The sequence below is a fragment of the Heptranchias perlo genome, chromosome 11 (assembly GCF_035084215.1).
Source record: "Heptranchias perlo isolate sHepPer1 chromosome 11, sHepPer1.hap1, whole genome shotgun sequence".
Lineage (NCBI taxonomy): Eukaryota > Metazoa > Chordata > Chondrichthyes > Hexanchiformes > Hexanchidae > Heptranchias > Heptranchias perlo.
In genome coordinates, this window is record NC_090335.1 from 51,733,444 (window position 1) to 51,758,859 (window position 25,416).

A 25,416-nucleotide genomic window follows, 5' to 3' on the forward strand; every position below is an offset into this window, starting at 1 on the left:
CTGCACCTGTTCATGACACTTCAATGATCTATGTACCTGAACCCCTAGGTCCCTTTGGACATCCACTGTTTTTAACTTTTTACCATTTAGAAAGTACCCTGTTCTATCCTTTTTTGATCCAAAGTGGATGACCTCACATTTGTCTACATTGAATTCCATTTGCCACAGTTTTGCCCATTCACCTAATCTATCAATATCCCTTTGTAATTTTATGTTTTCATCTACACTGCTTACAATGCCACCAATCTTTGTGACATCGGCAAACTTAGATATGAGACTTTCTATGCCTTCATCTAAGTCGTTAATAAATATTGTGAATAATTGAGGCCCCAAGACAGATCCCTGCGGGACTCCACGAGTCACATCCTGCCAATGTGAGTACCTACCCATTATCCCTACTCTCTGTCGCCTTTCGCTCAGCCAACTTCCTAACCAAGTCCGTACTTTACCCTCGATTCCATGGGCTTCTATTTTAGCTAACAGTCTCATGTGGGACTTTATCAAATGCCTTCTGGAAGTCCACATAAATAACATCCATTGACATTCCCCTGTCCACTACTTTAGTCACCTCTTCAAAAAATTCAATCAGGTTTGTCTGGCACGACCGACCTTTCACAAATCCATGCTGGCTCTCTCTGACTGACTGAAAATTTGAGGTGTTCAGTCACTCTAGCCTTAATTATGGACTCCAGCATTTTCCCCACAGCAGATGTTAAGCTAACTGGTCAAAAATTCCCTGGTTTCCCTCTCTCTCCTATCTTAAAAAGCAGAACAACGTACAATTTTCCAATCTAGAGAACTTTGAAAGATTATAGTTAGGGCATCTGCAATGTGCTTACCTACTTCCTTTAAAACCCTGGGATGGAAACCATCTGGTCCTGGGGGATTTGTCACTCTTTAGTGCTATTATTTTCTTCATTACTGTTGCTTTACTTATGTTAATATTATTGAGTCCCTGTCCCCGATTCAATATTAGTTTTCTTGGCATTTCCGGCATGCTATCCTCTTTTTCTATTGTAAATACTGATGCAAAATAATTATTCAACATGTCCGCCATTTCCCCAATGACAATATCCCCACTTTCAGTTTTTAAGGGGCCAACACTGCTCCTGACCACCCTCTTTTTCCTAATATAACTAAAACTTCTTCATATAGGTTTTGATATCCCTTGCAAGTTCCTTTTCATACTCTTTTTGCAGCTCTTACTATCTGTTTTGTGACCCTTTGTTGATCTTTGTATCTTTCCCATTCGCTAGGATCTGTGCCTTTTTGTATGCCCTTTCCTTATGTTTTATACTGTCCCTTACCTCTTTAGTTGTCCATGGCTATTTTTTTTGGCAAATAGAGTTCTTGCCCCTCAGGGGTATAAACCGATTCTGTATCACGTTAAATGTTTCTTTAAACATTTCCCACTGATCATCAGTCGTTTTACCCATTAACAGATTTGCCCAGTTTACTGTGGACAGTCTCTGTCTCATCCCATTGAAGTCGGCCTTACCCAAGTCTAGAATCTTAGCAGCTGATTCACTTTTTTCCCTTTCAAACACTACCTTGAACTCGACATTGCCATAGGTTCTGCCACAACAATGAGACGGAGGGAGCAGCGTATGCACAATAGGCCAGAGTCAAAGGACTCAAGACTGCTAGAGGCAGGGGAATAAGTCTGAAGGAGGTTGCAGAGGTAGGACGGTGCAGGGCTGTGGAGGGGTTTGAAGACGAGAAACTTAAATGTAATATGCTGGAGGCGGGAAGGGCAGACAGCCGATGTAGGTCAGTAAATATTGGAGTGATGCATGAGCAGGACAGGATATAGGCAGTTGGAATTTGTGGAGTGTGAAAGTTGGGAGGCTATGAAGAAGAGCATTGGTGTATTGAGTCTACAGGCGACAAAATCATAGGTAACTGTTTCATCAGGGATGGGCTGAGGCAGGGGCAGAGGTGGGCAAATTTGCACAGGTGGAAAAAGGCAGTTGTGTTTTTGGACATTGCACTAGTTATTCCATGCGGGTTCGGTGTCGCTGACCACTCCCATAAGCAGACTTAATGTCTCCCATGATCCAAAGTGTGTCTTTACCTGTCCAATATCTAGATGCACAACAGCGTGGCCCAAGGATCAAACAGAGAATTCTTGCCACTGTACTTCAACTTACTGAAATACATTACAGACTGCCACATGATTCTCCTCTTCTTGGTAGGCAGATTGAATATACACTCTCATCAGGCCAAGACTTAGACTATAAATCAATGGACAATTTGGTCAAAATACAGATAATGAACAGAAATCAGTGCTACAGTATGGGACTGATTTTCTCCCCTCCCCATGATCTTTCAAAATAGGAAAGAGGCTTTGAGATAGTGAGATTAAAAATGCTGTTATAGAAGGGGCAATAGATATCAGAAATTTAAATAAAACAAGGAAAACAATAAGGGTCAATGTTCCCAAAAATTGAAATCAGAATTGAGTGGTACGTATGTCAATGTACAAAGCATTTGGAATAAAATTGGAGAGTTCAGAACATTAACTCCAAAGGGATACAATATAGTAGCTACAACAGTGCCTTGCCTTACGTTTGAACAGGACTGAGAACTTAATTATCCTGGTTAAAACATTTCCAGGAAAGATAGGGAGGGAAAAAGGAGGGCACATTGGCAGTATTAGTAAAGGATTCTATCACAGTGCTAGAACTCAAGGATGGCCTAGGACATTGCATTAAGACAAAATTCATACGCGTACAAGAAACAGGAAGTGAAATAGTACAATTAGAGTCATAGAGTTATACAGCACGGATAGAGGCCCTTCGGCCCATCGTGTCCGTGCCGGCCATCAAGCCCAGTCCAATCTAATCCCATATTCCAGCATTTGGTCCGTAGCCTTGTATGCTATGGCATTTCAAGTGCTCATCCAAATGCTTCTTGAATGTTGTGAGGGTTCCTGCCTCCACAACCCTCTCAGGCAGTGAGTTCCAGACTCCAACCACCCTCTGGGTGAAAAAGTTCTTTCTCAAATCCCCTCTAAACCTCCCGCCTTTTACCTTGAATCTATGCCCCCTTGTTATAGAACCCTCAACGAAGGGAAAAAGCTCCTTAGTATCCATCCTATCTGTGCCCCTCATAATTTTGTACACCTCAATCATGTCCCCCCTCAGCCTCCTCTGCTCCAAGGAAAACAAACCCAATCTTCCCAGTCTCTCTTCATAGCTGAAGCGCTCCAGCCCTGGTAACATCCTGGTGAATCTCCTCTGCACCCTCTCCAAAGCGATCACATCCTTCCTGTAGTGCGGCGACCAGAACTGCACACAGTACTCCAGCTGTGGCCTAACCAGTGTTTTATACAGCTCCATCATAACCTCCTTGTTCTTATATTCTATGCCTCGGCTAATAAAGGCAAGTATCCCATATGCCTTCTTTACCACCTTATCTACCTGTTCCGCCGCCTTCAGGGATCTGTGAACTTGCACACCAAGATCCCTCTGACCCTCTGTCTTGCCTAGGGTCCTCCCATTCATTGTGTATTCCCTTGCCTTGTTAGTCCCTCCAAAGTGCATCACCTCGCACTTTTCCGGGTTAAATTCCATTTGCCACTGTTCCGCCCATCTGACCAACCCATCTATATCGTCCTGCAGACTGAGGCTATCCTCCTCGCTATTTACCACCCTACCAATTTTTGTATCATCAGCGAACTTACTGATCATACCTTTTACATTCATATCCAAGTCGTTAATGTAGACCACAAACAGCAAGGGCCCCAGCACAGATCCCTGTGGTACCCCACTGGCCACAGGCTTCCAGTCACAAAAACAACCTTCGACCATCACCCTCTGCCTTCTGCCACTAAGCCAGTTTTGTATCCAAAGTGCCAAGGCACCCTGGATTCCATGGGCTCGTACCTTCTTGACCAGTCTCCTGTGCGGGACTTTATCGAAGGCCTTACTGAAATCCATGTATACCACATCCACTGCGTTACCCTCATCCACACGCCTAGTCACCCCCTCAAAAAATTCAATCAAATTAGTCAGACATGATCTTCCCTTGACAAAGCCATGTTGACTATCCCTGATTAATCCTTGCTTCTCCAAGTGGAGACTAATTTTGTCCTTCAGAATTTTTTCCAATAATTTTCCTACCACTGATGTTAGGCTCACTGGCCTGTAGTTCCCCGGTTTTTCCCTACTCCCCTTCTTGAATAATGGTACTACATTAGCGGTTCTCCAGTCCTCTGGCACATCCCCTGTGGCCAGAGAGGTTCTGAATATATGTGTTAGAGCCCCCGCAATCTCCTCCTTTGCCTCACACAGTAGCCTGGGATACATTTCGTCCGGGCCTGGGGATTTATCCATTTTTAGGCCTGCTAAAACCGCCAATACCTCCTCCCGCTCGATGTTAATATGTTCGAGTATATCACAGTCCCCCTGTCGTATTTCTATGTCGACGTCGTCCTTCTCCATAGTGAAAACAGATGCAAAAAATTCATTTAGAACCCCTCCTACATCTGCCGGCTCCACACACACATTGCCATTTTTGTCCCTAATGGGCTCTATTTTTTCCCTAGTTATCCTCTTACCCTTAATATACTTATAAAACATCTTAGGATTTTCCTTTATTTTGCTCGCCAGTGTTTTTTCATGGCCCCTCCTTGATCTCCTAATTTCCTTTTTCAGTATCCCCCTGCACTTTTTGTACTCCTCCAGGGCTTCCTCCGTCCTTAGCCTTTTGTATCTGCCAAAAGCCCTCCTTTTTTTCCTAATCCATTCTCGTATATCCCCTGACATCCAAGGTTCCCTGGAGTTCTTGGAACCACCCTTGACCTTTACGGGAACATGTTGCCATTGTATGGTCTCAATCTCCCTTCTGAAAGACTCCCATTGCTCCGATGCGGATTTTCCTACAAGCAGCTGATCCCAGTCCATTTTGGCCAGATCCTGCCGTATCCTATTAAAATCGGCCTTCCCCCAATTTAGAACCTTTATTTCCGGCCCCTCCCTGTCCTTTTCCATGACCACCTTAAATCTCACTAAATTATGGTCACTGTCACCAAAGTGCTCACCTACTAGCACTTCTTCCACTTGGCCGGCCACATTCCCTAGAATTAGGTCCAGTACCGCCCCCTCTCTTGTAGGACTTTCTACATGCTGGCTCAAAAAGCTCTCCTGGATGCACGTTAAGAATTTTGTACCCTCTAAGCCTTTTACACTCTGAGTATCCCAGTTAATATTGGGGAAGTTGAAATCCCCCACTATTATTACCCTATTATTTGCACAATTTTCTGAGATTTGCCTACATATCTGTTCCTCTATCTCCCCCTGACTGTTTGGGGGTCTATAGTACACTCCCATCAAAGTGCTTGCCCCCTTTTTGTTTTTAAGCTCCACCCATATGGCCTCATTTGAGGAACCTGCTAATATATCATCCCTCCTTATGGCAGTAATTGATTCTTTAATTAATATTGCGACCCCCCCTCCTCTTATACCTCCCCCTCTGTCTCGCCTGAAGATTCTGTACCCCGGAATATTGAGCTGCCAGTCTTGCCCCTCCCTCAACCATGTCTCTGTGACAGCAACAATATCATACTCCCATGTGTTTATCAACACCTTCAGTTCATCCACCTTATTCGCAAGACTCCTTGCATTAAAATAGATGCCATCCAGCCTTGCCCTCACATATTTGCCCTGTCTTCCAAGCTGACTGGTTTTTTTCTCTATATTTGGCTGCACATCACCCCCTATTGTAGCTCCACTCTGTATCCCATCCCCCTGCCAAGTTAGTTTAAACCCCCCCCCAACAGTGCTAGCAAACCTCCCCGCAAGGATATTTGTCCCGCTCTGGTTCAGATGCAACCCGTTACAGGCCACCATACAGTGAAGATGAGATAGAGGAGGAGATCTGTGGTCAGTTGAAAGAGAGAGGGAGAAAGAAAAAATAGCAGGGCAATAATATAGATGAATTTAACTATCCCAAGATAGACTGGAATAAAGTTCATACACAGGGCCAAACTGGGAAATGCTTTTTGTTTTTAAGAATGAATCCAGAATTGCTTCCTAGATTAGTCTGCTTCTAATCTAACAAGGAAAGAAGCATCGCTTGATTTAGTTCTGGGAAATGATGTAGGGCAAATAATTGATGAGAGTAGGACAACAATTGGGAAATAGTAACCAACACATAGGTTCAATGAAAGAGTCAAAGATAAGGGTGCTACACTAGAAAAAGGCAAAGTTCAGTAGATAAGGAGGGAACTGGCCCAAATTAACTGGGAGAAAAATTAGCAAATAGGTTATGGATCAGCAGTGGGAAATCTTCAAAAATATATTGCAATAAAAGCAAAGAGGGAAGTGTACCGAAGAATAGAGCACTGGATAAATAGAGAGCCTAAAAACAAGCTTATAAGGGAAGCAAATGATAAAATTAGGTCTAGCAATACAAAAGAAAAAAAATCATGGGGAGAATGTAGTAGGGAAATGAAAAGGGAAATTAGATGGGCTAAAAAGGAATGTGAAAAAGGCTAGCAGGTAAAATAAAAAGGAAATATTAAGGATTTTTATAAGCATATAAAAAAGTAAAAGAACAGTTGAGGGTAGGACCACTCAGGGATGGTGGAGGAATCTAATTAGAGGACAAAGGTATGGTGTAGATCCTAAATATTTTGCAGCAACTTTTACAAATTATGACAGAAGTGAAAATGTAATTTACTACGAAAAGAAAAAAATTATAGATAACTAGAAAAGGAATTGGTTCTAAAAAAAACCTCAAGATGAATAGGTCACTGGGACATAATGGCATACACCCTAGGCTGTTGAAAGTCAGAATAGCAGATTTTTCACTCTTCTTTAAACATGCAAGTTGTGCTAGGTGACAGGGAATGCAGGCAATATGATCCATATGGATTTTCAGAAGGTGTTCAATAAGCTCAGGAGAAAAATTCATATGTATGGTATAAAAACTCAGTTGACAGACAGAAACGAAAAGTTAGGGTTAATGGGTGTTGTTTAGATTGGAGAAGGATTGGAAGTGATATACTCCAGGGCTCAGATGCTGGGTCCATTTTTGTTCTAAATTATTATCTATGTAGAATGTGATTTGAGCATAGGGTGCACAAATCTCAAAATTTGCTGAATACAGAAGTAGAGGGTTTGGCAAACAATAAAAAAACTTTAGGAAGACATGGATAAGATAGTAAAATGGACAGATAGGTGGCAATTGCAATTTACTTTTTCTAAGAAAAATAAGCAATGGGAATATACACTCAATGGAAAGACACTGAAGGGTGTGGATGAACAAAAAGATCCAAGAGTTCAAATACATAATTCCTTTAAAGTCAAGTGCAGGTAGATAAAAACCATTAAAAAAGCCAATAGCATTTGTGTTTTATAAATGAAGTATAGAGTACAAAAATAAAGAGGTAATAATAATTTTGTACAAAACATTGGTTAGGCACAGTTAAAGAGTACTGTATGAGTTTTGAGTGTCCCGTTAAGGAAAGGCGTCGGTGGTAAAAGCTGCAGGGGAAGAAGGTGCTGTCGAAGTGAGTCCAGTGAGTTGCTGCGGTGCATCCTGTAGATTGTATATACTGCAGCCAGAGTGCACTGGTGATGGAGTGGTTGGTTAAAGCAGAGACCATTACCTCCTTTAAGGGAAAATTGGATTAATATTTGAAGCAGAGAAAGATACATGGTTATGGGGAGAGTGAGAGGCAGAGAGATTTATTTTTTAATTGCTGTAGCAATGACACGATGGGCTGAATGGCCCTTTTCTAAGCTGTAAAATTCTATGGCTCAACTAACACTGAATCTTGAAAGCAGATGTTCACTTATGTGAGGAGTCACAATCAGTCAAACTAGTCTGGACCTTCTGTTGCTTGTAGACTGCTTAGCTGGTTAAACCCCCAATTTGAGAATTATGGCCACAGAGTTATCAAGGACTATTGCCAATCAATGACCTTAACCCTTTTTCAGAGGCAGAGAACACAACCATCAAAAATCAACAGCTCCTTGTATCCCTCTCCACCCACATCTCCCTTCCCCTTCCCCCTCCCAACCCCACTTCCTTCGATGACTGCCCCCGGAAAAAACTCTCCCCCAAGTCACTTTTAAATTCCCAACTGTCTTGCCTTTGGCCCTCCATTCACCACAACATTTCTGAAGTTTCCGATCTGTTCAATCACACCCTCTCCTCCACTTTTGATGCTCTTGTCCCAATTAAAACCATTACTCCCTCTCACCCTGGTAGTTTCCCCGGTACAGCCCTCATCTCCGCTCTCTTAAGTCCAAGGGACGCAGACTTGAATGTTTATGGCGGACAACTGATTTCGCCATTCATCGCCAGATCTGGCTGGACCACAAAGCACTATTGGGTCCTACTCTCCTCTGCTAAAACTGCTCACTATTCCAGGATCAAACTGGTATGCAAAATTTCTCATCTTCACGACAAATAGTTGTCTTAAACCCCTCTCCCCTGCCTCCTCCACCTTCATCTCCAACAAGATGTGCAAGGAGCTCATGGACTTCTTTGAGACTATCTGTTCAGCTGCCTCTACCAATTCCCTCCCTTCCCTAAGCCCACCAAGCCAAACTTCCCCTAAGCTTACTCTCTACCCCAGCCCTGAATTCGCATCTTACTCTAGTTTCTTTCTATCTCCTCTCATGCCTTCTCTGAGCTCATCTTGACCATTAGGCCCACCTTCTGCTTCCTCGACCCTATTGCCACCAAATTGCTGACCATCTAACTTCCCTTCCTGGTCCCCATGTTAGCTGATATTGTTAACAGTTCCCTCTCCTCAGGTACTGCCCCCCCTCCCCTTCAAATCTGCCGTCATCACCTCTCTCCTCAAAACACCCATCCTCGACCCCTCTGTCCTTGCAAACTACCGCCCCATCGCCAACCTCCCTTTCCTCTCCAAAGTCTTTGAACGTGTTGTCGCCTCCCAAATCTGTGCTCATCTTTCCCACAACTCTATGTTTGAATCCCTCCAATCAGGTTTCCACCCCTGCCACAGTACTGAAACGGCTCTTATCAAAGTCACAAATGACAACCTATGGGACTGTGATGCATTATCCCTCCTCATCCTTCTCGACCCATCTGCAGCCTTTGACACAGTCGACTACACCATTCTCCTCCAACACCTCTCCTCCGCCGTCCAGCTGGATGGGACTGCTCACCTGGTTCCATTCTTATTTATCCAGTCATAGCCAGAGAATCACCTGCAATGGCTTCTTTTTCCCGCCCCCACACCATTACCTCTGAAGTCCAAGGGTCTATTCCTTGACCCCCTCCTATTTCTCATCTACATACTGCCCCTCAGCGTTATCATCCGAAATCACGTTAGGTTCCACATTTATGCTGATGACACCCAGCTCTACCTCACCACCACCTCTCTCGACCCCTCCACTGCCTCGCATCTGCCACATCACTTGTCCAACATCCGGTACTGGATGAGCAAAAATTTCTTCCAACTAAATATTGAGAAGACCAAAGCCATTGTCTTCGGTCTCCGCCATAAACTCCGTTCCCTCTCCCTAGCCACTGTCTGATGCTGAACTAGACTGTTCGCAACCACGGCGTCCTATTTGACCCCAAGATGAGCTGCGGACCACATATCCGTTCCATTACCAAGACCGCCAAGTGCCACCTCTAACATTGCCCATCTCGGCCCCTGCCTCAGCCCATCTGCTGCTGAAACCCTCATCTATGCTTTTGTTACCTCCAGACTTGACTATTCCAAAGCTCTTCTGGCCATCCTTCTATCTGCCACCCTCCATAAACTTGAGCTCATCCAGAACTCTACTGCCCATATCCTAACTCACACCAAGTTCCATTCACCCATCACCCGTGCTCGCTGACCTATGTCGGCTCCTAGGCTGGGAACGCCTCAATTTTAAAATTCTCATCCTTGTTTTTAAATCCCTCCATGGCCTCGCCCCTCCCTATCACTGTAACCCCTTCCAGCCCTACAACCCTCCGAAATCTCAGCGCTCCTCCAATTCTTGGCTCTTGCGCATCCCCAATTTTAATCACTCCATCAATGGCCGTCGTGCTTCAGCTGCCTAAGCCCTAAGCTCTGGAATTCCCTCCCTTAACCTTGCCACCTCTCTGCTTCTCTCCTCCTTAAAACCTACCTCTTTAACCAAGCTTTTGGTCACCTATCCTAATATCGCATGTGGCTGTGTCAAATTTTTTTTTGATAACACTCCTGTGAAGCGCCTTGGGACATTTTACTATGGTAAAAGCACCACGTAACTGCAAGTTATTGTTTTGTTGTGAGCCACCATTCTGAGCCAATTACAGTGTATTTGGGAATGAATGTTTAAATGGCCTGAGCTATCTCAATGAGCATATTAAATTTCCTAATATATATCCGGAACAATCTTGAAAATTACCTATTTACACATGTATAGCCCAGCGAATCCATACAGACAACTTGTCTAGTTTTGGATTGTTGTATATCGAAAATGCTAGGCACACTGACTGTTTGAAAGATGACTATTAATTTAACAAAATTCAAATCAACAGTCTAATACAAACAAAAATACATCTTTGTCACAGCCGTCTTGTGACCAAGATGGGGGGTTTGAAGTTCAGTCTGGGTTCAACAGGACACCAAGGCTTCACATTTTGGTTCAGCCTGAGCGAGTGGCTAGCAAGGAGGATGGAATCAATGGCAAGGGAAAAACAAGGTCATCAGTCTTCCTAATGTTCATTTGGAAGAAAATGCAACTCATCCATGACTTGACGTTGGATAGATGGTCTGACAGCACAGAAATGGTCACAAGGTTAAGAGTTATGATGAAGTAGAAGAGCTGGGTGTTATCAGCATACACATGGAAGCTGAACCCACGCCTGTGGATAATGTAGCTTTCATATGTGCATAAGAGAGGAGGGGAGCAAAGATATATCCTTAGGAAACTGCGGAGGTGACACTGCGGGGAGGGGGGGTGGGGGAAGAGAAGAGAAGCAATTGCTGAAGATGCTCTGGTTGCATTTACATAGATAGGAGAACTATGCAAGGTCGATCCAATGGAGCTAGACAACAGACAAAAGGAAATGGAAAAGGATTGCTCTACTCAACCCCACAACCACTTCTGTGCTGTCAGACCGTCTATCCAACATCAGATCATGGGTGAGTTGCATTTTCCTCCATCTGAACATTGGGAAGACTGATTACATTGTTTTTGCCTCTGCCATCTAGCCCCTTCCCATTTCACCATATCAAATGCTGCACCAATGTCAAGAAGGAATAACACATCAGGGAGGAACAACATGTCAGGGTCACAGTCACAGAGGATGGCATCATTTCTCAGTAATGATCACCAGGTGAAAGTGTTTGTGTTGTGTACAATTCAACGCCATGGGAAGGCAACAATCAACAACCACACTATAAAACTTCTAGGGTCCTACAAAACTGCATCATTTATCAGGCATTAATAATGATATTTTTTCCTGGGACTCGAGACATTGACCAAGGTTTTGCTGTACATAAAACTATTTTGGATATTAGACCTAGCCTGTATTTGACCATTTTTATTTCAACCAGGCTAAATGAATGACTATTTTCAAATTGGGTTGATTAATAAAATCAGTACAAAGCAGAAAAATCAAATCATTTTCTTTAAATCAATTTATGCCTTGTTACAGGGTTGTCAACGAAGGAAGGCATTCCATATTTTCTGGTAGCAGCAAACCAAACACTATTTTTGCATTTCCAAATCACAATTTCTTTATTGACTTAATATCAATAGAAAGTCTATAAAGAAACTGTGATTTGGAAATGCAATAGAAAGTCACAGAATTTCAACAATCCATTTAGACAATTATTTGTGGCTATGTTTTGAAATTCACTACTTGAGACAGGATTATGAAGCAACTAAGCAATGCAATATCAATTGGAGTAGTTAACAGATCTAGCACCAAAAGTGAATCTTCCTGTTGTAAAACTTATCCTATTTTTTTTTAAAAGGGACACTCCAGCTAACAAATTTTTGGATGCTTGACTTTAAATCTTTTTGTCCTATTACATGCATTTATTAAGCATTGCAATATTGTAGTAATGCTTGCTAGAGCACCAGTAAGAGATCCCATGGAAGATGGTGCAGCTTCAATCCCTCAACTATGCAGAGTTCCCAAACCCAGCTGCACTGAGAAAACGTGCCAAATTGAGACAGATCATCCCTCAAAAGGCGGAGAGGTAAAACTGGGAGCTGCTGATGTTTCCTGGTGGTCAGCCAAAGGTTGCAATGGCATTAACCTAGGAGCAGGCTGCCTACCATTACCCCCTCTATCACATGATGAGAAAGAAAGGCCGCATTCACCGTCAAAGCAGTGTAATGCATGTGATTTTGTTTTGAGGGAATCCATTTATTGCAGTGCTTATGAGGATTAAAAAAATAAATTAGGTTATTATTTTGTTCTCTTGGACTGTTTGATTCAGTGTGTACTCCCAAGTCTTGAGTGCAATTACTATTAAAAAAAATATTTTGGGATACAGTATATAAATAATTTAAGACATGACGTGGCAATAACAACTTGCATTTATACAGCGCCTTTAACATAGTAAAGCTTTCCAGGGTGCTTCACTAGAAATAAATTATGGGGAGGAACTTTTTGGATTTAATACAAGTTTTTAAAAAATGGTAATGAACAAAATAATGGGACTCAGACAAATCTCCAGGACCTGGTGGTTTCCACCATGTCCTGAGCACACTTACTATCAAAAGTAGTTAGTGAGGAAAGTGCAGATAAATTAATCATAATCTTCCAAAGCTCTCTTGATTTGGGAACTGTGCCATTGGATTGGAAAATTGCAAACATCACTCAATTATTTGAGAGAGAAAAATCAGGTAGCTGCAGACCTGTCAGTCTAATGTCAGTTATGGGGAAGTTACTAGAACCTGTCATTAGGGAGAGTGACTGAGCACTTGGCCGAATACAAGCTGATCAGTCAGAGGATTTGTAAACGATAAATCATGTCTGACTAATCTAGTTTAATTTTTTGTGGGAGTCACTAACATGGTAGATAAGGGAGTGTTTATGGATGTTATCTACATGGACTTCCAGAACACAAGAGAAGATTCTGCACAGGAGATTAGCAAAAATAAAACCACATGGAATTGGAGGCAACCTTGCGACATGGGTTGGAAATTGGTTGGCAGGTAGGAGACAGTAGGGATAAAGGATACATACCCTGATTTTTTTTTAAATTCATTCATGAGATGTGGATGTCACCGGCAAGGGAAGCATTTATTGCCCATCCCTAATTGCCCTCGAGAAGCCTTGACAAGTTGCTGCAGTGCATCTTGTAGATGGTTTATACTGCAGCCATGGTGCGTCGATGGAAGAAGGAGTGAAAGTTTAAGGTGGTGGATGCGGTGCCAATCAAGCAGGCTGCTTTGTCCTGGATGGTGTCAAGTTTGAGTGTTGTAGGAGCTGCACTCATCCAGGCAAGTGGAGAGTATTCCATCACACTCCTGACTTTTTTTTTATTCGTTCACGGGATGTGGGCATCGCTGGCAAGGCCAGCATTTATTGCCCATCCCTAATTGCCCTCGAGAAGGTGGTGGTGAGCCGCCTTCTTGAACCGCTGCAGTTCGTGTGGTGACGGTTCTTCCACAGTGCTGTTAGGAAGGGAGTTCCAGGATTTTGACCCAGCGACGATGAAGGAACGGCAATATATTTCCAAGTCGGGATGGTGTGTGACTTGGAGGGGAACGTGCAGGTGGTGTTGTTCACATGTACCTGCTGCTCTTGTCCTTCTAGGTGGTAGAGGTCGAGGGTTTGGGAGGTGCTGTCGAAGAAGCCTTGGCGAGTTGCTGCAGTGCATCCTGTGGATGGTGCACACTGCAGCCACAGTGCGCCGGTGGTGAAGGGAGTGAATGTTTAGGGTGGTGGATGGGGTGCCAATCAAGCAGGCTGCTTTATCTTGGATGGTGTCGAGCTTCTTGAGTGTTGTTGGAGCTGCACTCATCCAGGCAAGTGGAGAGTATTCCATCACACTCCTGACTTGTGCCTTGTAGATGGTGGAAAGGCTTTGGGGAGTCAGGAGGTGAGTCACTCGCCGCAGAACACCCAGCCTCTGACCTGCTCTTGTAGCCACAGTATTTATATGGCTGGTCCAGTTAAGTTTCTGGTCAATGGTGACACCCAGGATGTTGATGGTGGGGGATTCGGCGATGGTAATGCCGTTGAATGTCATGGGGAGGTGGTTAGACTCTCTCTTGTTGGAGATGGTCATTGCCTGGCACTTATCTGGCGCGAATGTTACTTGCCACTTATGAGCCCAAGCCTGGATGTTGTCCAGGTCTTGCTGCATGCGGGCTCGGACTGCTTCGTTATTTGAGGGGTTGCGAATGGAACTGAACACTGTGCAGTCATCAGCGAACATCCCCATTTCTGACCTTATGATGGAGGGAAGGTCATTGATGAAGCAACTGAAGATGGTTGTGCCAAGGACACTGCCCTGAGGAACTCCTGCAGCAATGTCCTGGGGCTGAGATGATTGGCCTCCAACAACCACTACCATCTTCCTTTGTGCTAGGTATGACTCCAGCCACTGGAGAGTTTTCCACCTGATTCCCATTGACTTCAATTTTACTAGGGCTCCTTGGTGCCACACAAGGCACAATGTCTACAAGGCACAAGACTTGTGCCTTGTAGACATTGGAAAAGCTTTGGGGAGTCAGAAGGCGAGTCACTAGCTGCAGAATACCCAGCCTCTGACCTGCTCTTGTAGCCACAGTATTTATGTGGCTGGTCCAGTTAAGTTTCTGGCCAATGGTAACCCCGGGATGCTGATGGTAGGGGATTTGTCAATGGTAATGCTGTTGAATGTCAAGGGGAGGTGGTTAGACTCTCTCTTGTTGGAGATGGTCACTGCCTGGCACTTATTTGGTGCGAATGTTACTTGCCACTTATCAGCCCAAGCCTGGAAATTGTCCGGGTCTTGCTGCATGCGAGCACGGACTGCTTCATTATCTGAGGGGTTGAGAATGGAAATGATACTGTGCAATCATCAGCGAACATCCCCATTTCTGACCTTATGAAGGAGGGAAGGTTATTGATGAAGCAGCTGAAGACGGTTGGGGCTAGGACACTGCCCTGAGGAATTCCTGCAGCAATGTCCTGGGGCTGAGATGATTGACCTCCAACAACCACTACCATCTTCCTTTGTGCTAGGTATGACTCCAGCCACTGGAGAGTTTTCCCTGATTCTCACTGATTTCAATTTTACTAGGGCGCCTTGATGCCACACTTGGTCAAATGCTGCCTTGATGACAAGGGCACTCACTCTCACCTCTGGAATTCAGCTCTTTTGTCCATGTTTGGACAAAGGCTGTAATGAGGTTTGGAGCAGAACCTAAACTGAACATAGGTGAGCAGGTTATTGGTGAGTAAGTGCCGCTTGATAGTACTGTTGAAGACACCCTCCATTACTTTGCTGGTTATTGAGAGTAGACTGATGGGGCGGTAATTGGCCGAATTGGATTTGTCCTGCTTTTTGTGGACAGGACATACCTGGGCAATTTTCCACTTTGTTGGGTAGATGCCAGTGTTGTACTGGAACAGCTTGGCTAGAGGCGCGGCTCGTTCTGGAGCATAAGTCTTCAGTACTACAGCTGGGATGTTGTCAGGGCCCATAGTCTTTGCTGTAACCAGTGCACTCAGCCGTTTCTTGATATCAAGTGGAGGGAATCGAGGAGTGGATTGGCGGGATGTGACAAGTTGTGTTCCCCAGCAATCTGAACTGGGGCCTCAGCTTTTCACCATATATATTAATGACTTGGATGAAGGAAAAGATATCCAAGTTTGCAGATGACACTACAGGTGGGAGACGAAGGTTACAAAGCGACTGGCAGATTAAGTGTGGCAAATGGAGTTTAATTTTGGATTGAAGAAAGACAAATCAGTTTATTTTTTAAATGGTGAGAAACTAGGAGCTGTGGAGCAGCAATGAGATTTGGGAGTCCATGTACACAAATCACTAAAAGCTAGTGGCCAGGTACAAAAAGCAATCAAAAAAGCTAATTGAACATTGGACTTTATCACAAAGCGGTTGGAATACAAGGGAGGAAGTAATGCTTCAGTTGTAGAGGGGCAGACCCCATCTGGAGTACTGTGTTCAGTTCTGGGAACCGCACTTCAGGAAGGATACACTGGCCTTAGAGGTGGTACTGCACAGATCCACCAGAATGATACAAGGGCTTAAAGGGTTAAATTATGAGGACAGATTGCATAAACTTGGCTGTATTCCCTTGAGTATAGAAGAGGAATGTGTGACCTAATAAAGTGTTTAAAATGATAAAAGGTTTCAATAGGATAAATACAGAGAAACTATTTCCTCTGGTGGGGGAAATACAGAACAAGGGGGCATAAACTTAAAATGAACAAAAATCAGGAAGCACTTCTTCACAAAAAGGTAGAAGAAATCTAGAACACTCTCCCCAAAAGCCTGTGGATGCTAGGTAAAATGAAAGTTTCAAGTAAGAGATCAATAGATATTTGTTGGGGAAGGATATTATGGGATACAGAACAAAGTGGGTAAACAGAATTGAGGTACAGTCAGCCATGATTTAATTCAATGGCAAAAAAGCTCGAGGGGTTAAATGGCCTACTCCTGTTCCTATGTCAGGGTGATGTGTGACTTGGAGGAGAAACTGATGATGATGGTGTTCCCACAGCATTACTGCACTTAGTTTTTAGAGGTTGTAAGGGAAGGAGATGCAGACTAAGCAACCTTGATAAGTTGCTGCAGTGCATAGAACAGCCAAGCCGTCGACAGGGTAGATATGGAGTCCAGTGGCAGGGGCACTAATCAAGCAAGTTACTCAGTCCTGGATGGTGCTGAGCTCCTCGAGTGTTGCTGGAGACCAGGCAAGTGGTGAGTATTCAATCATACTCTAGACTTAAGCCTTGTAGTTGGTGCATAGGCTTTGAGTCCAGCAGAGAGCAAATCGTCACAACATACCCAGCCTCTCCCTGCTCTTGTAGCCACAGTGTTAATATGCGTTAGTTACGTTTCCAGTAGTATCAATTTGTTTGACATACCCACCCAAAAAGGTAATTGAGCAAAGCACCAGGATATAATGGAATATTATAACCTACACTATTCTGCCCCGAGTGATTGCATTGCAGTGGACCTTCCACATTCTCTGCAGCACAGGAACTAGAGTGGTTTAGTTTATATCTAAACTTGTAATCTTCAATTAAATTATTACATCTGTATTTATCCCCCACCTTTAAGAAGGAGTGAATATAGCATTTAATGAGAATATTGCATATATCTGCCACATGACAAGGAAAGACAATTTTCTAATCTCTAATTTGCTTGAATCTGTACTTGTGCCCTCTTGTGCTGTGCTCTTAATATTTAAATACCATTGCCTTTCAGCACTAAAAAAAATTCCTTAAACATGTCTCCTCCAAAATGTTAATATATTCAAGTCTAAACTGGTTGAGACACATTACAATGCCCTCATAAAATGCACTTTATTCAACTCTATTATAACCAGTCAGGAGAATCCAAGTCATGGAAAATCTAAGCTAATGCAACAATTAACTGTATGGCTACAGGTTAATTACTAGGGACCATCTTAACATCTGGAAAAGTGGTGTGCTGAAAATGCACACTAAACAATTTCTCAATCATTCAACCAGTAAACTATGAATGCGGATGTTTGTGTACTTCTGCTAAAGATACTTCAGCTCAGTTAATAATTCAGTCTTGAAAAACACATACACAAGCACATACACGCCAGCTTGCTCTTCCTGCTAATGTTATTTAAAATATATGCCCCATCAAAATTGCTGTTGTGAAAGAAAAATAATAGGGTGCAGTGCTAAATGGCTCCTTAAACAACAGATTCAGGATCAATCAACTGACAGAAATGGCTACACAAAGAAACAAATTTCTCAGACAAACTTCATAGTTGATTCTCTATTCCACCCTTTGGCTGACAGCAAATTCTTCATTTAGGGTTGCAGATTTTACATTTTTTTCCTCCCTACATTCTAGTTTCTTTCTCCTTTAGCTAGTACGGTGGACCCATAGCCCTAGAAATCGGTTTAGGCCAGTTTTCAGGCTTGGAGTGCACACTAGAGGATCAATGAAATTGAAATTGGGTCTCATAATATATTCGGCGAGCTGGGGGCCACCAGAGGCCCGACAGAGGCCAGTCTCCACAGCTCCAATTTGGGTCAGCTGCTTTTTTGGGGGGGCGGGGGGCGGGGCAATGAGGAGAGAAGGAGACCAGAAGGGGAAACGAGCATAGGCCAATAGCCTGCAGTAGTTCTGCATATTAAAGTAAGCTTACAAAAAATGTGTTTGGTGGCAACTTTAAGGACTGCTGGTTAGGCTGCAGAAGGAACCAAAAAAATTGAGTGGACATTCAACGTTGACCAATTTCCCAGAGGGGTCCTTAAACAGGCGGTGGGCCCATCATTAGCATATGAAAGGGACCTAACACCCATTTCAGGTGGTGGACAGAATATTGCCGGAGTTAATATGATGTCAGACATATTTCAGGCATCCTTGCGACACAGGACACATCCCCCACAAAATTGCAACTTTTTGTCCCTGTTTCATGCCTGAATGCATCTGAATTTTGGACCAAGAACAATGGTTAAAATCCCCAAAACTGGATAGAATCTCATTTTGGTTTTCTGGACTGGAGCTACAAGTTATCCAGTCAGCGCAATGTTAGAGCACTGATACCTAATGCATTAACAATGCAAAAATGCCTCAAGACTGCACTAGCATCGAGGTGCCTAAAGTAAGCGTTATTCTATTCCACACAAGGTTTTGCCACTTCAACTTTATCCACATTATTTCATCTGCTTTTAAACTCAAAAACAGAGATTGTGGTACAGAGATAGGATATCCATCAATTGTCAAGGTTCTGAGATAAAGTGAGTTGGTAGCAATATAGCAGTGAAGTTCCAGTGATCTCATATTCAATCTCAATTTCAAGTTATGCCAATAGTCTAGCAACTAAATTGATTACTACAAATGTAACATTATTTTCAAATTGGCTATCAGATAGTTAACTATTATTTTATGGATATCAAAAGTTTTACTGAAGCACGATTCAAGATCTGCTTATTGGAGTCCAACCACAAACTATATTTCAATTCCATATAGTCTGACATTTAAATGTCCTCGGACTGCATCACAACATCCAAATCCCCAAACTGATCAAGTTGAGAAACAGATATTTTTCTTATAACTTGGATTAGCTCCTGTTACTTGAGCGGCAGCTTCTTCTTTTCCTACCCAGCCCTTAAAAGTCTGAACGATCTTTGTAAATGACTTTCTGAAATTTCCAGTTAAAATTAAATGTATCCCTTACCTTAAATCTCTTGTCCTGCAAAACCTTCTTGATGGCCACCAGCTCTCCTGTGTCACACAGTTTTGCCTGGTAAACCACTCCAAAAGAACCGTTGCCAATCACCTTGGTGTCGGTGTAGCTGACCTCCTGCGGCCGGTCTGGCCCCTGTCCAGGTGTTGCCACCACTGTTGTCACCTTACTGCCATCTTTGTCCCCTAATCAAAAAGGAAACCAGCACATCAGGAACAGTGTTCAAACCAAGTCAAAATGACACTGAATTAAAGATACACATCAGGAACCATGTGCTTACTAAAAATAAACCAAGTAGCGCTGGGCACATAACTCTCCAGTTGCTATTTTCCATTGCTTTATGTTGATCACAAAACAAGCAATTTTCCATAAACCAATATTCCTCAAATGTATTCTGTTTAAACACATACAACTTTAGACATTTATATTCAGTGGTAACATTTTAATTTCACCCCACTTTCTGGTTTACAGACCTGAAGGCAAAATTAACTTTGTCACACATATTGTTAGACTGAAGCCGGAGTTGGAGTTGGAATAACATCACAAAGATTTTGTAAGAGCAACAAAAAGAAAACAGGATAGTGTAACTTTGTTATTCCTTGGTATTTCCTCTCATTTTGCAATCCTTTGGCTTGCTACCGTAATCTTTTGCCCTCACTAGCACAATCAGCCTGGTCATCTCCACTTCACTCCTTTGCAGCACAAACCAGTCAGTCTGCGCTGCCTTCCCCAACCTCAAAACCATGATCGAGTCAATGTTCCTCCTGGTCAGCCTCATTGGTGTCTCTTCACACCTACCTCTCCAGCTTAAGAACCTTTCCCTCCCTAACGTAGTACAATCCATCTGGTCTCCATCAGCAAACCATAACTCAGGTGCCTAGCTATCAACATGCTTGTCCTTCACTGAACTGTCTCTAATACCTGGATGTCTTAGTCACAAAATGAACAGAACTACGGAGTTGGACCAGCGCTCTGTACAAATTCACTAAGATTTGTGTTCTATTCCTCTGACTATACAGCCAAAGATCTTATTTGTTTTCTTTGCTGCTGCTGCTGCACACTGCTCTAATGGACTGAGCAATCTATCCATTAGTACTCTTAAATCCCTTTCCTGTGTTGGGTCTTGTAGAATGATATCATTTAGCTTATATTGCCACTGCACATTCCCTTTCCCATTCTCATGACTTTGCATTTGTCCACATTAAACTACATCTGCCACTTGTCCATCTAGCTTCTCAACCTGTCCAGATCCTTCTAATTATGATCAGTCTGTTTCTCGTTGTTTGTGGTCCTTCCCAGTTTGATATCAGCAGCAAACTTGGGAGAACTTTGTTTCTGTCCCCACTTCCAGATATTCTAATTTAAAACTGTGTCTGTATGTTCACGGAGGAAACCTCAGACAGCCTTCCTACTGTAGGGGTAGAATTTTTAGGGCAAGATTATGAGATTCTTAGAAAAATAGATGTAACTGAAAGCTAATTGCCCCCATCCCAACAAACTAATTTAAATCACTGCTATTTTTACCTGGAGCCTGGTAACTGTCCTGTGTATGTGTCCTGAACAACTTCAATCGTCTCCAGAAATGGTCCCAACGTCGGAGAAATCTGAACCTTTCTCTCCTACACCAACTCGCAAGCCATGCATTCATGTACTTCATCTGTCTCAATATCTGGTGCAGTATGAGCCTCTGGTAGCAATTCTGACATTACTACCCCAGAGGTCTTGCACCTTTTATCTATTCCCTAGCTCTTGAAAGTGACCTTGCAAAACCTTGAACCTGTGTTTTCCCAGGATGTGGGTTCCAACATGAATCACAACATCTTGTTCTCCCTCCTTTTCCAAGTGCTTTTCTCCCTGTCCTATATCTGTAGCCTTGCACTTAGAAAATATACCAGAAAGTTCTCCCAGTCACAAATGCAGAGAGGCCATGTATCCCCTTATTATAAACTCCCCTACACTTATCACCTCCCTATTTAGTCTCCTTCCCTCGGGCTCCATGGTGCGATGGTATAATTCCTGATCGCCCTCCCCGAGTCACCATTATTGTTTGTTTTATAGGCATCAAGAACTATATCCCCATTAGCCAATTTTAGAAGCTCAAGGATCCCCATCACTTTCAACTCCCATCTCTCCTGATTACCCCTGCATATTGGTCACCAACTTAGTTTGTCTCATTTCGCTATCCATACGTCTCTCAATCTGTGGGGTAACCACCATGGGAAACGTGTCACTAAAAATTCTCCTTACCTCGTATGTTGTCTAGTGCAAGTAACTGTTCCTCAAGCTTGACAATCTTTTGCTCGTGTCACAATTGTCTGATATTTCATGCATGTATATTCTTCCTGGATAGATTATCAATCCAGATGACCCATGTTGCACACAAGTTGCCCCTGTAATCCTGCCATCTCTCTGCTGATTCTTTCATCTGACCTGTCCAGGCAGCTTAAGTTCGTTCTGAGTACCAAATTCTCACTCAATTTCTGTTTCACTCAGTCTCAGCTGAATCTCTGAAGTTCATGAAGTTCATGTCTCTTGTCGCAGTTCTACCGTAATATACCTATTGCTGTTTGTGGATTTTTGCTTGCACAAATTGGCTGCTGCGTTTTCCTAAATTACAAATGAGTACATTTCAAAAGTACTTCATTGGCTGTGAAGCACTTTGGGACATCCTGAGGTCATGAAAGGTGCTTTGTAAATGCAAGTTCATTCATTCATATTGGAAATTAGCAAACTTTTTTTCCTTAACTCCTGTCCCTACACCAGTCAACACAGTTGTTCAACCACCAATTAACACCTAGCTGTTTTTGCTTGAACTAGCACTAAGTAATGGTTACTCAACAACATGTCAAAATCTTATATTTTCTAAGTTAAGATTTAGTAATACATTTTTAAGCAATGCACTTAGCTCATACACACCACTGAACTCCCATAAGAATCAAAACTCAAGATTCTGGCTCACTGCCTCTGCTGAATCTCTCAAGTTTCTTTTCATCAAAAATAAATGGAAAAAACTTTTTAAAATTGGAGATGGGATAACACAATTCAGTGCTGGAGTTTTATCGAAGGAAAAAAAGTGTTACAGATTTGCAGCTGCTATGGATACTTTCTCTGGCTCAGTGGTATGAGTCGCTCATGTAAACAAGTCTAAGTAAGTGCCTTACTTTTATGGTAGCTGACTCATACTGCCCTATATGTATTTGTGCAATCAGGTAACCCAGGGATGCAACAGCTTCCCCTTTTGCTCTGGACTGGATATTCATGTCTTTTGCAAGTGTATTTCTTCCATCTCTCTGAAGGCAAACCAAGTGAATACCTGATGAGACAAAGCTTGATACCAAATAGTTATGCTGCTTTATTGCACATCAGATGAATGTAAGAACATAAGAAACAGGAGCAAGAGTAGGCCATATGGCCCCTCAAGCCTGCTCCGCCATTCAAAGTCATGGCTGATTTTAGCCCTCAACTCCACTTTCCCACCCGATCCCCATATCCCTTAATTCACCTCGAGTCCAAAAATCTATCTCAGCCTTGAATATACTCAACGACTCAACACCCACAGCCCTCGAGTAGAGGATTCCAAATATTCACAACCCTCCGAGTGAAGAAATTCCTCATCTCAGTCCTAAACGGCCAACCCCTTATCCTGAGACTATGCCCCCTAATTCTGGACTCTCCAGCCAGGGGAAACAACCTCCCAGCATCTACCCTGTCAAGACCCCCCCAGAATCCTTTATGTTCAATGAGATCACCTCTCATTCTTCTAAACTTCAGAGAATATAAGCCCATTCTACTCAATCTCTCCTCATAGGACAGTCCTCTCATCCCAGGATGTCCAGAGCAACAGGTATGATTGAAATAAATGAAACCAATCAATACAACTTGTCTTCAAGTAATTAAAAAAAAGACATTACACTCCTCACATCAGTGGGTCATCTTACTTAACTTGTACAGAGTAACTCCTCTGCATCCTGTCCTACAGCCCAGGGCAGGACCCTTGCTCCCTGAAGCCTTCTGTCCTGGGTTCTGAGCCTATCTTTTCTGAAGTCTCTACCACAGCAGCTTTTTCTCTTCATAAACTTCTCCCTCTCCAGAGAGAGAGAAATCAAAGCGTTTTCCAACGCAATGAGCGTGAAGTTTTTTTTCTCAATTACCTAGACAAGCTTATGAATTGCATGGTCTTAGTCTCTGGGGGAAAAAAATATTCCCATTTAGGATTTAAACTTTTATCTAGATGCCTTTTTGTTTTAGAAATTACAGGAATACACTTTTACTTTAAAAAATATTAAAAGTAACTCTTATTTTCAAATCCTCTCTTTGGAAAAATGGTTAATGCATCCAGAGACGTGACAACAAGTCATTTACATGCCCTCACCTTCTAATCAGTGACACCGTTTGAAAATTATTCAAATGAGCTACGGTGTTTTCCAATGCAATGAGAGAAAAAATCCAGTAATCATGCACTCAACCACCGATTGCTGCCATCAACACCACCACCAGTGATGAACATGTATTTCACCCTGGTGTTCTACAGTTCAGAGTGCTCCCCAGGCACAAGCCAGATTTAGAATGACAGATAACTAATCGTTGCTAGGAGCTTTTCACACTTCAAGTGGACATGCAATGAAAATGTCACATCTTCACATTACAATTTCTGAAATTTAGTGAGGGAACCCTACAGTGTCGCCATATGAAAACTTCACGTTTGTCCCGTTGTGTTTTGGCGAGATGCTAACACCTCACTGTACAAGATACTGCAAGTAGGAAGCAACAATGATTTCCAGTTGGGATACAATTAAAGGCATAAGGAAATAGTCCAAGCTAAATTGTCCAAACTCTCCAGTTAGGAAGATTGAAAAAAAAGTGTGGGGAGAATAAATTACACTCATGAAAAATGTGATCAGGGAAGATCATACAATTTTCATATGATTTCGGAGTATAAAGATCTTGAATTTAAATCTCAAAAGACTGGAACAGCAGTAATAGAATTGGACCACATTTTGAAAGCACCTAAAATTGGTTATGCTTAAGCAGCATTACTGACATTTACACACTTTATACCAGTAATGTTCAATCTGAAGTCTCTCAATAGATTTAATATACAATACTGTTATCTACAGAAGGGCAAATAAATTGTACAACTCCTATGGCTTTGCATCCATAGTCCTTTGGGACAGTACATTCATCTCACAATCCCTTGTGGCGTTTTCCTGGATTCACCTTTAACCCACTTAGCTCGAATGGAAAGATCAACGCTCCCTCTTCTGGATTGTCATGTTCCCTAAATAACTTGTAATTTCCCTTCATTATTTTAAACTTCTCGATCAGATCACCCCTCAGCCTCCTAACCTCCAGGCAATACAACTCAGATTCATCCAGTGTATCATAACTAATGTCCTTACCCGGTCTGGCCTATGTGACTCCAGACCCACAGCAATGTGGTTGATTCTTAATTGCCCTCTGAAATGGCCTAGCAAGCCACTCAGTTGTATAATCTTGCTTAAAAAAAGTCATAAGAATAAAACCAGACGGACCACCCGGCATCGGACCACTAGGCCCCGGACACGACAAAGGCAAACCAAGCCCAGTCAACCCTGCAAAGCCCTCCTCACTAGCAAGGAGTCTTACAACACCAGGTTACAGTCCAACAGTTTTATTTGAAAATCACAAGCTCTCGGAGCTTTCCTCCTTCGTCAGGTGCGTGTGGAGGAAAGCTCCGAAAGCTTGTGATTTTCAAATAAAACTGTTGGACTATAATCTGGTGTTCTAAGATTCCTTACATTTGTCCACCCCAGTCCATCACCGGCATCTCCACATCATCCCTCCTCACTAGCATCTGGGGACTTGTGCCAAAATTGGGAGAGCTGTCCCACGGACTAGTCAAGCAACAGCCTGACATAGCCATACTCACAGAATCATACCCAGGGATGGTGATGGAAGAGTCTGGGACGTTGGCTGAAAGGTATGTCCTGTCCCACCGGCAGGACAGACCGACCAGAGGTGGCAGTACAGTGATATACAGTCAGGAGGGAGTAGCCTTGGGAGTCCTCAACATTAACTCCAGACCCCATGAAATTTCATGGCA

The 25,416-nt window shown here is 42.9% G+C and overlaps 1 protein-coding gene across 1 annotated transcript in view; it reads right to left on the reverse strand.

Annotated features, from left to right (window-relative positions):
* Positions 1-25,416, reverse strand: part of gsk3ba (glycogen synthase kinase 3 beta, genome duplicate a) — a 181,835-nt gene that overhangs the window by 100,175 nt on the left and 56,244 nt on the right. The window contains exon 2 of the mRNA XM_067993018.1: positions 19,326-19,519. Coding sequence (XP_067849119.1) covers positions 19,326-19,519 — 194 coding nt within the window. The remainder of the gene's footprint in view (positions 1-19,325; positions 19,520-25,416) is intronic.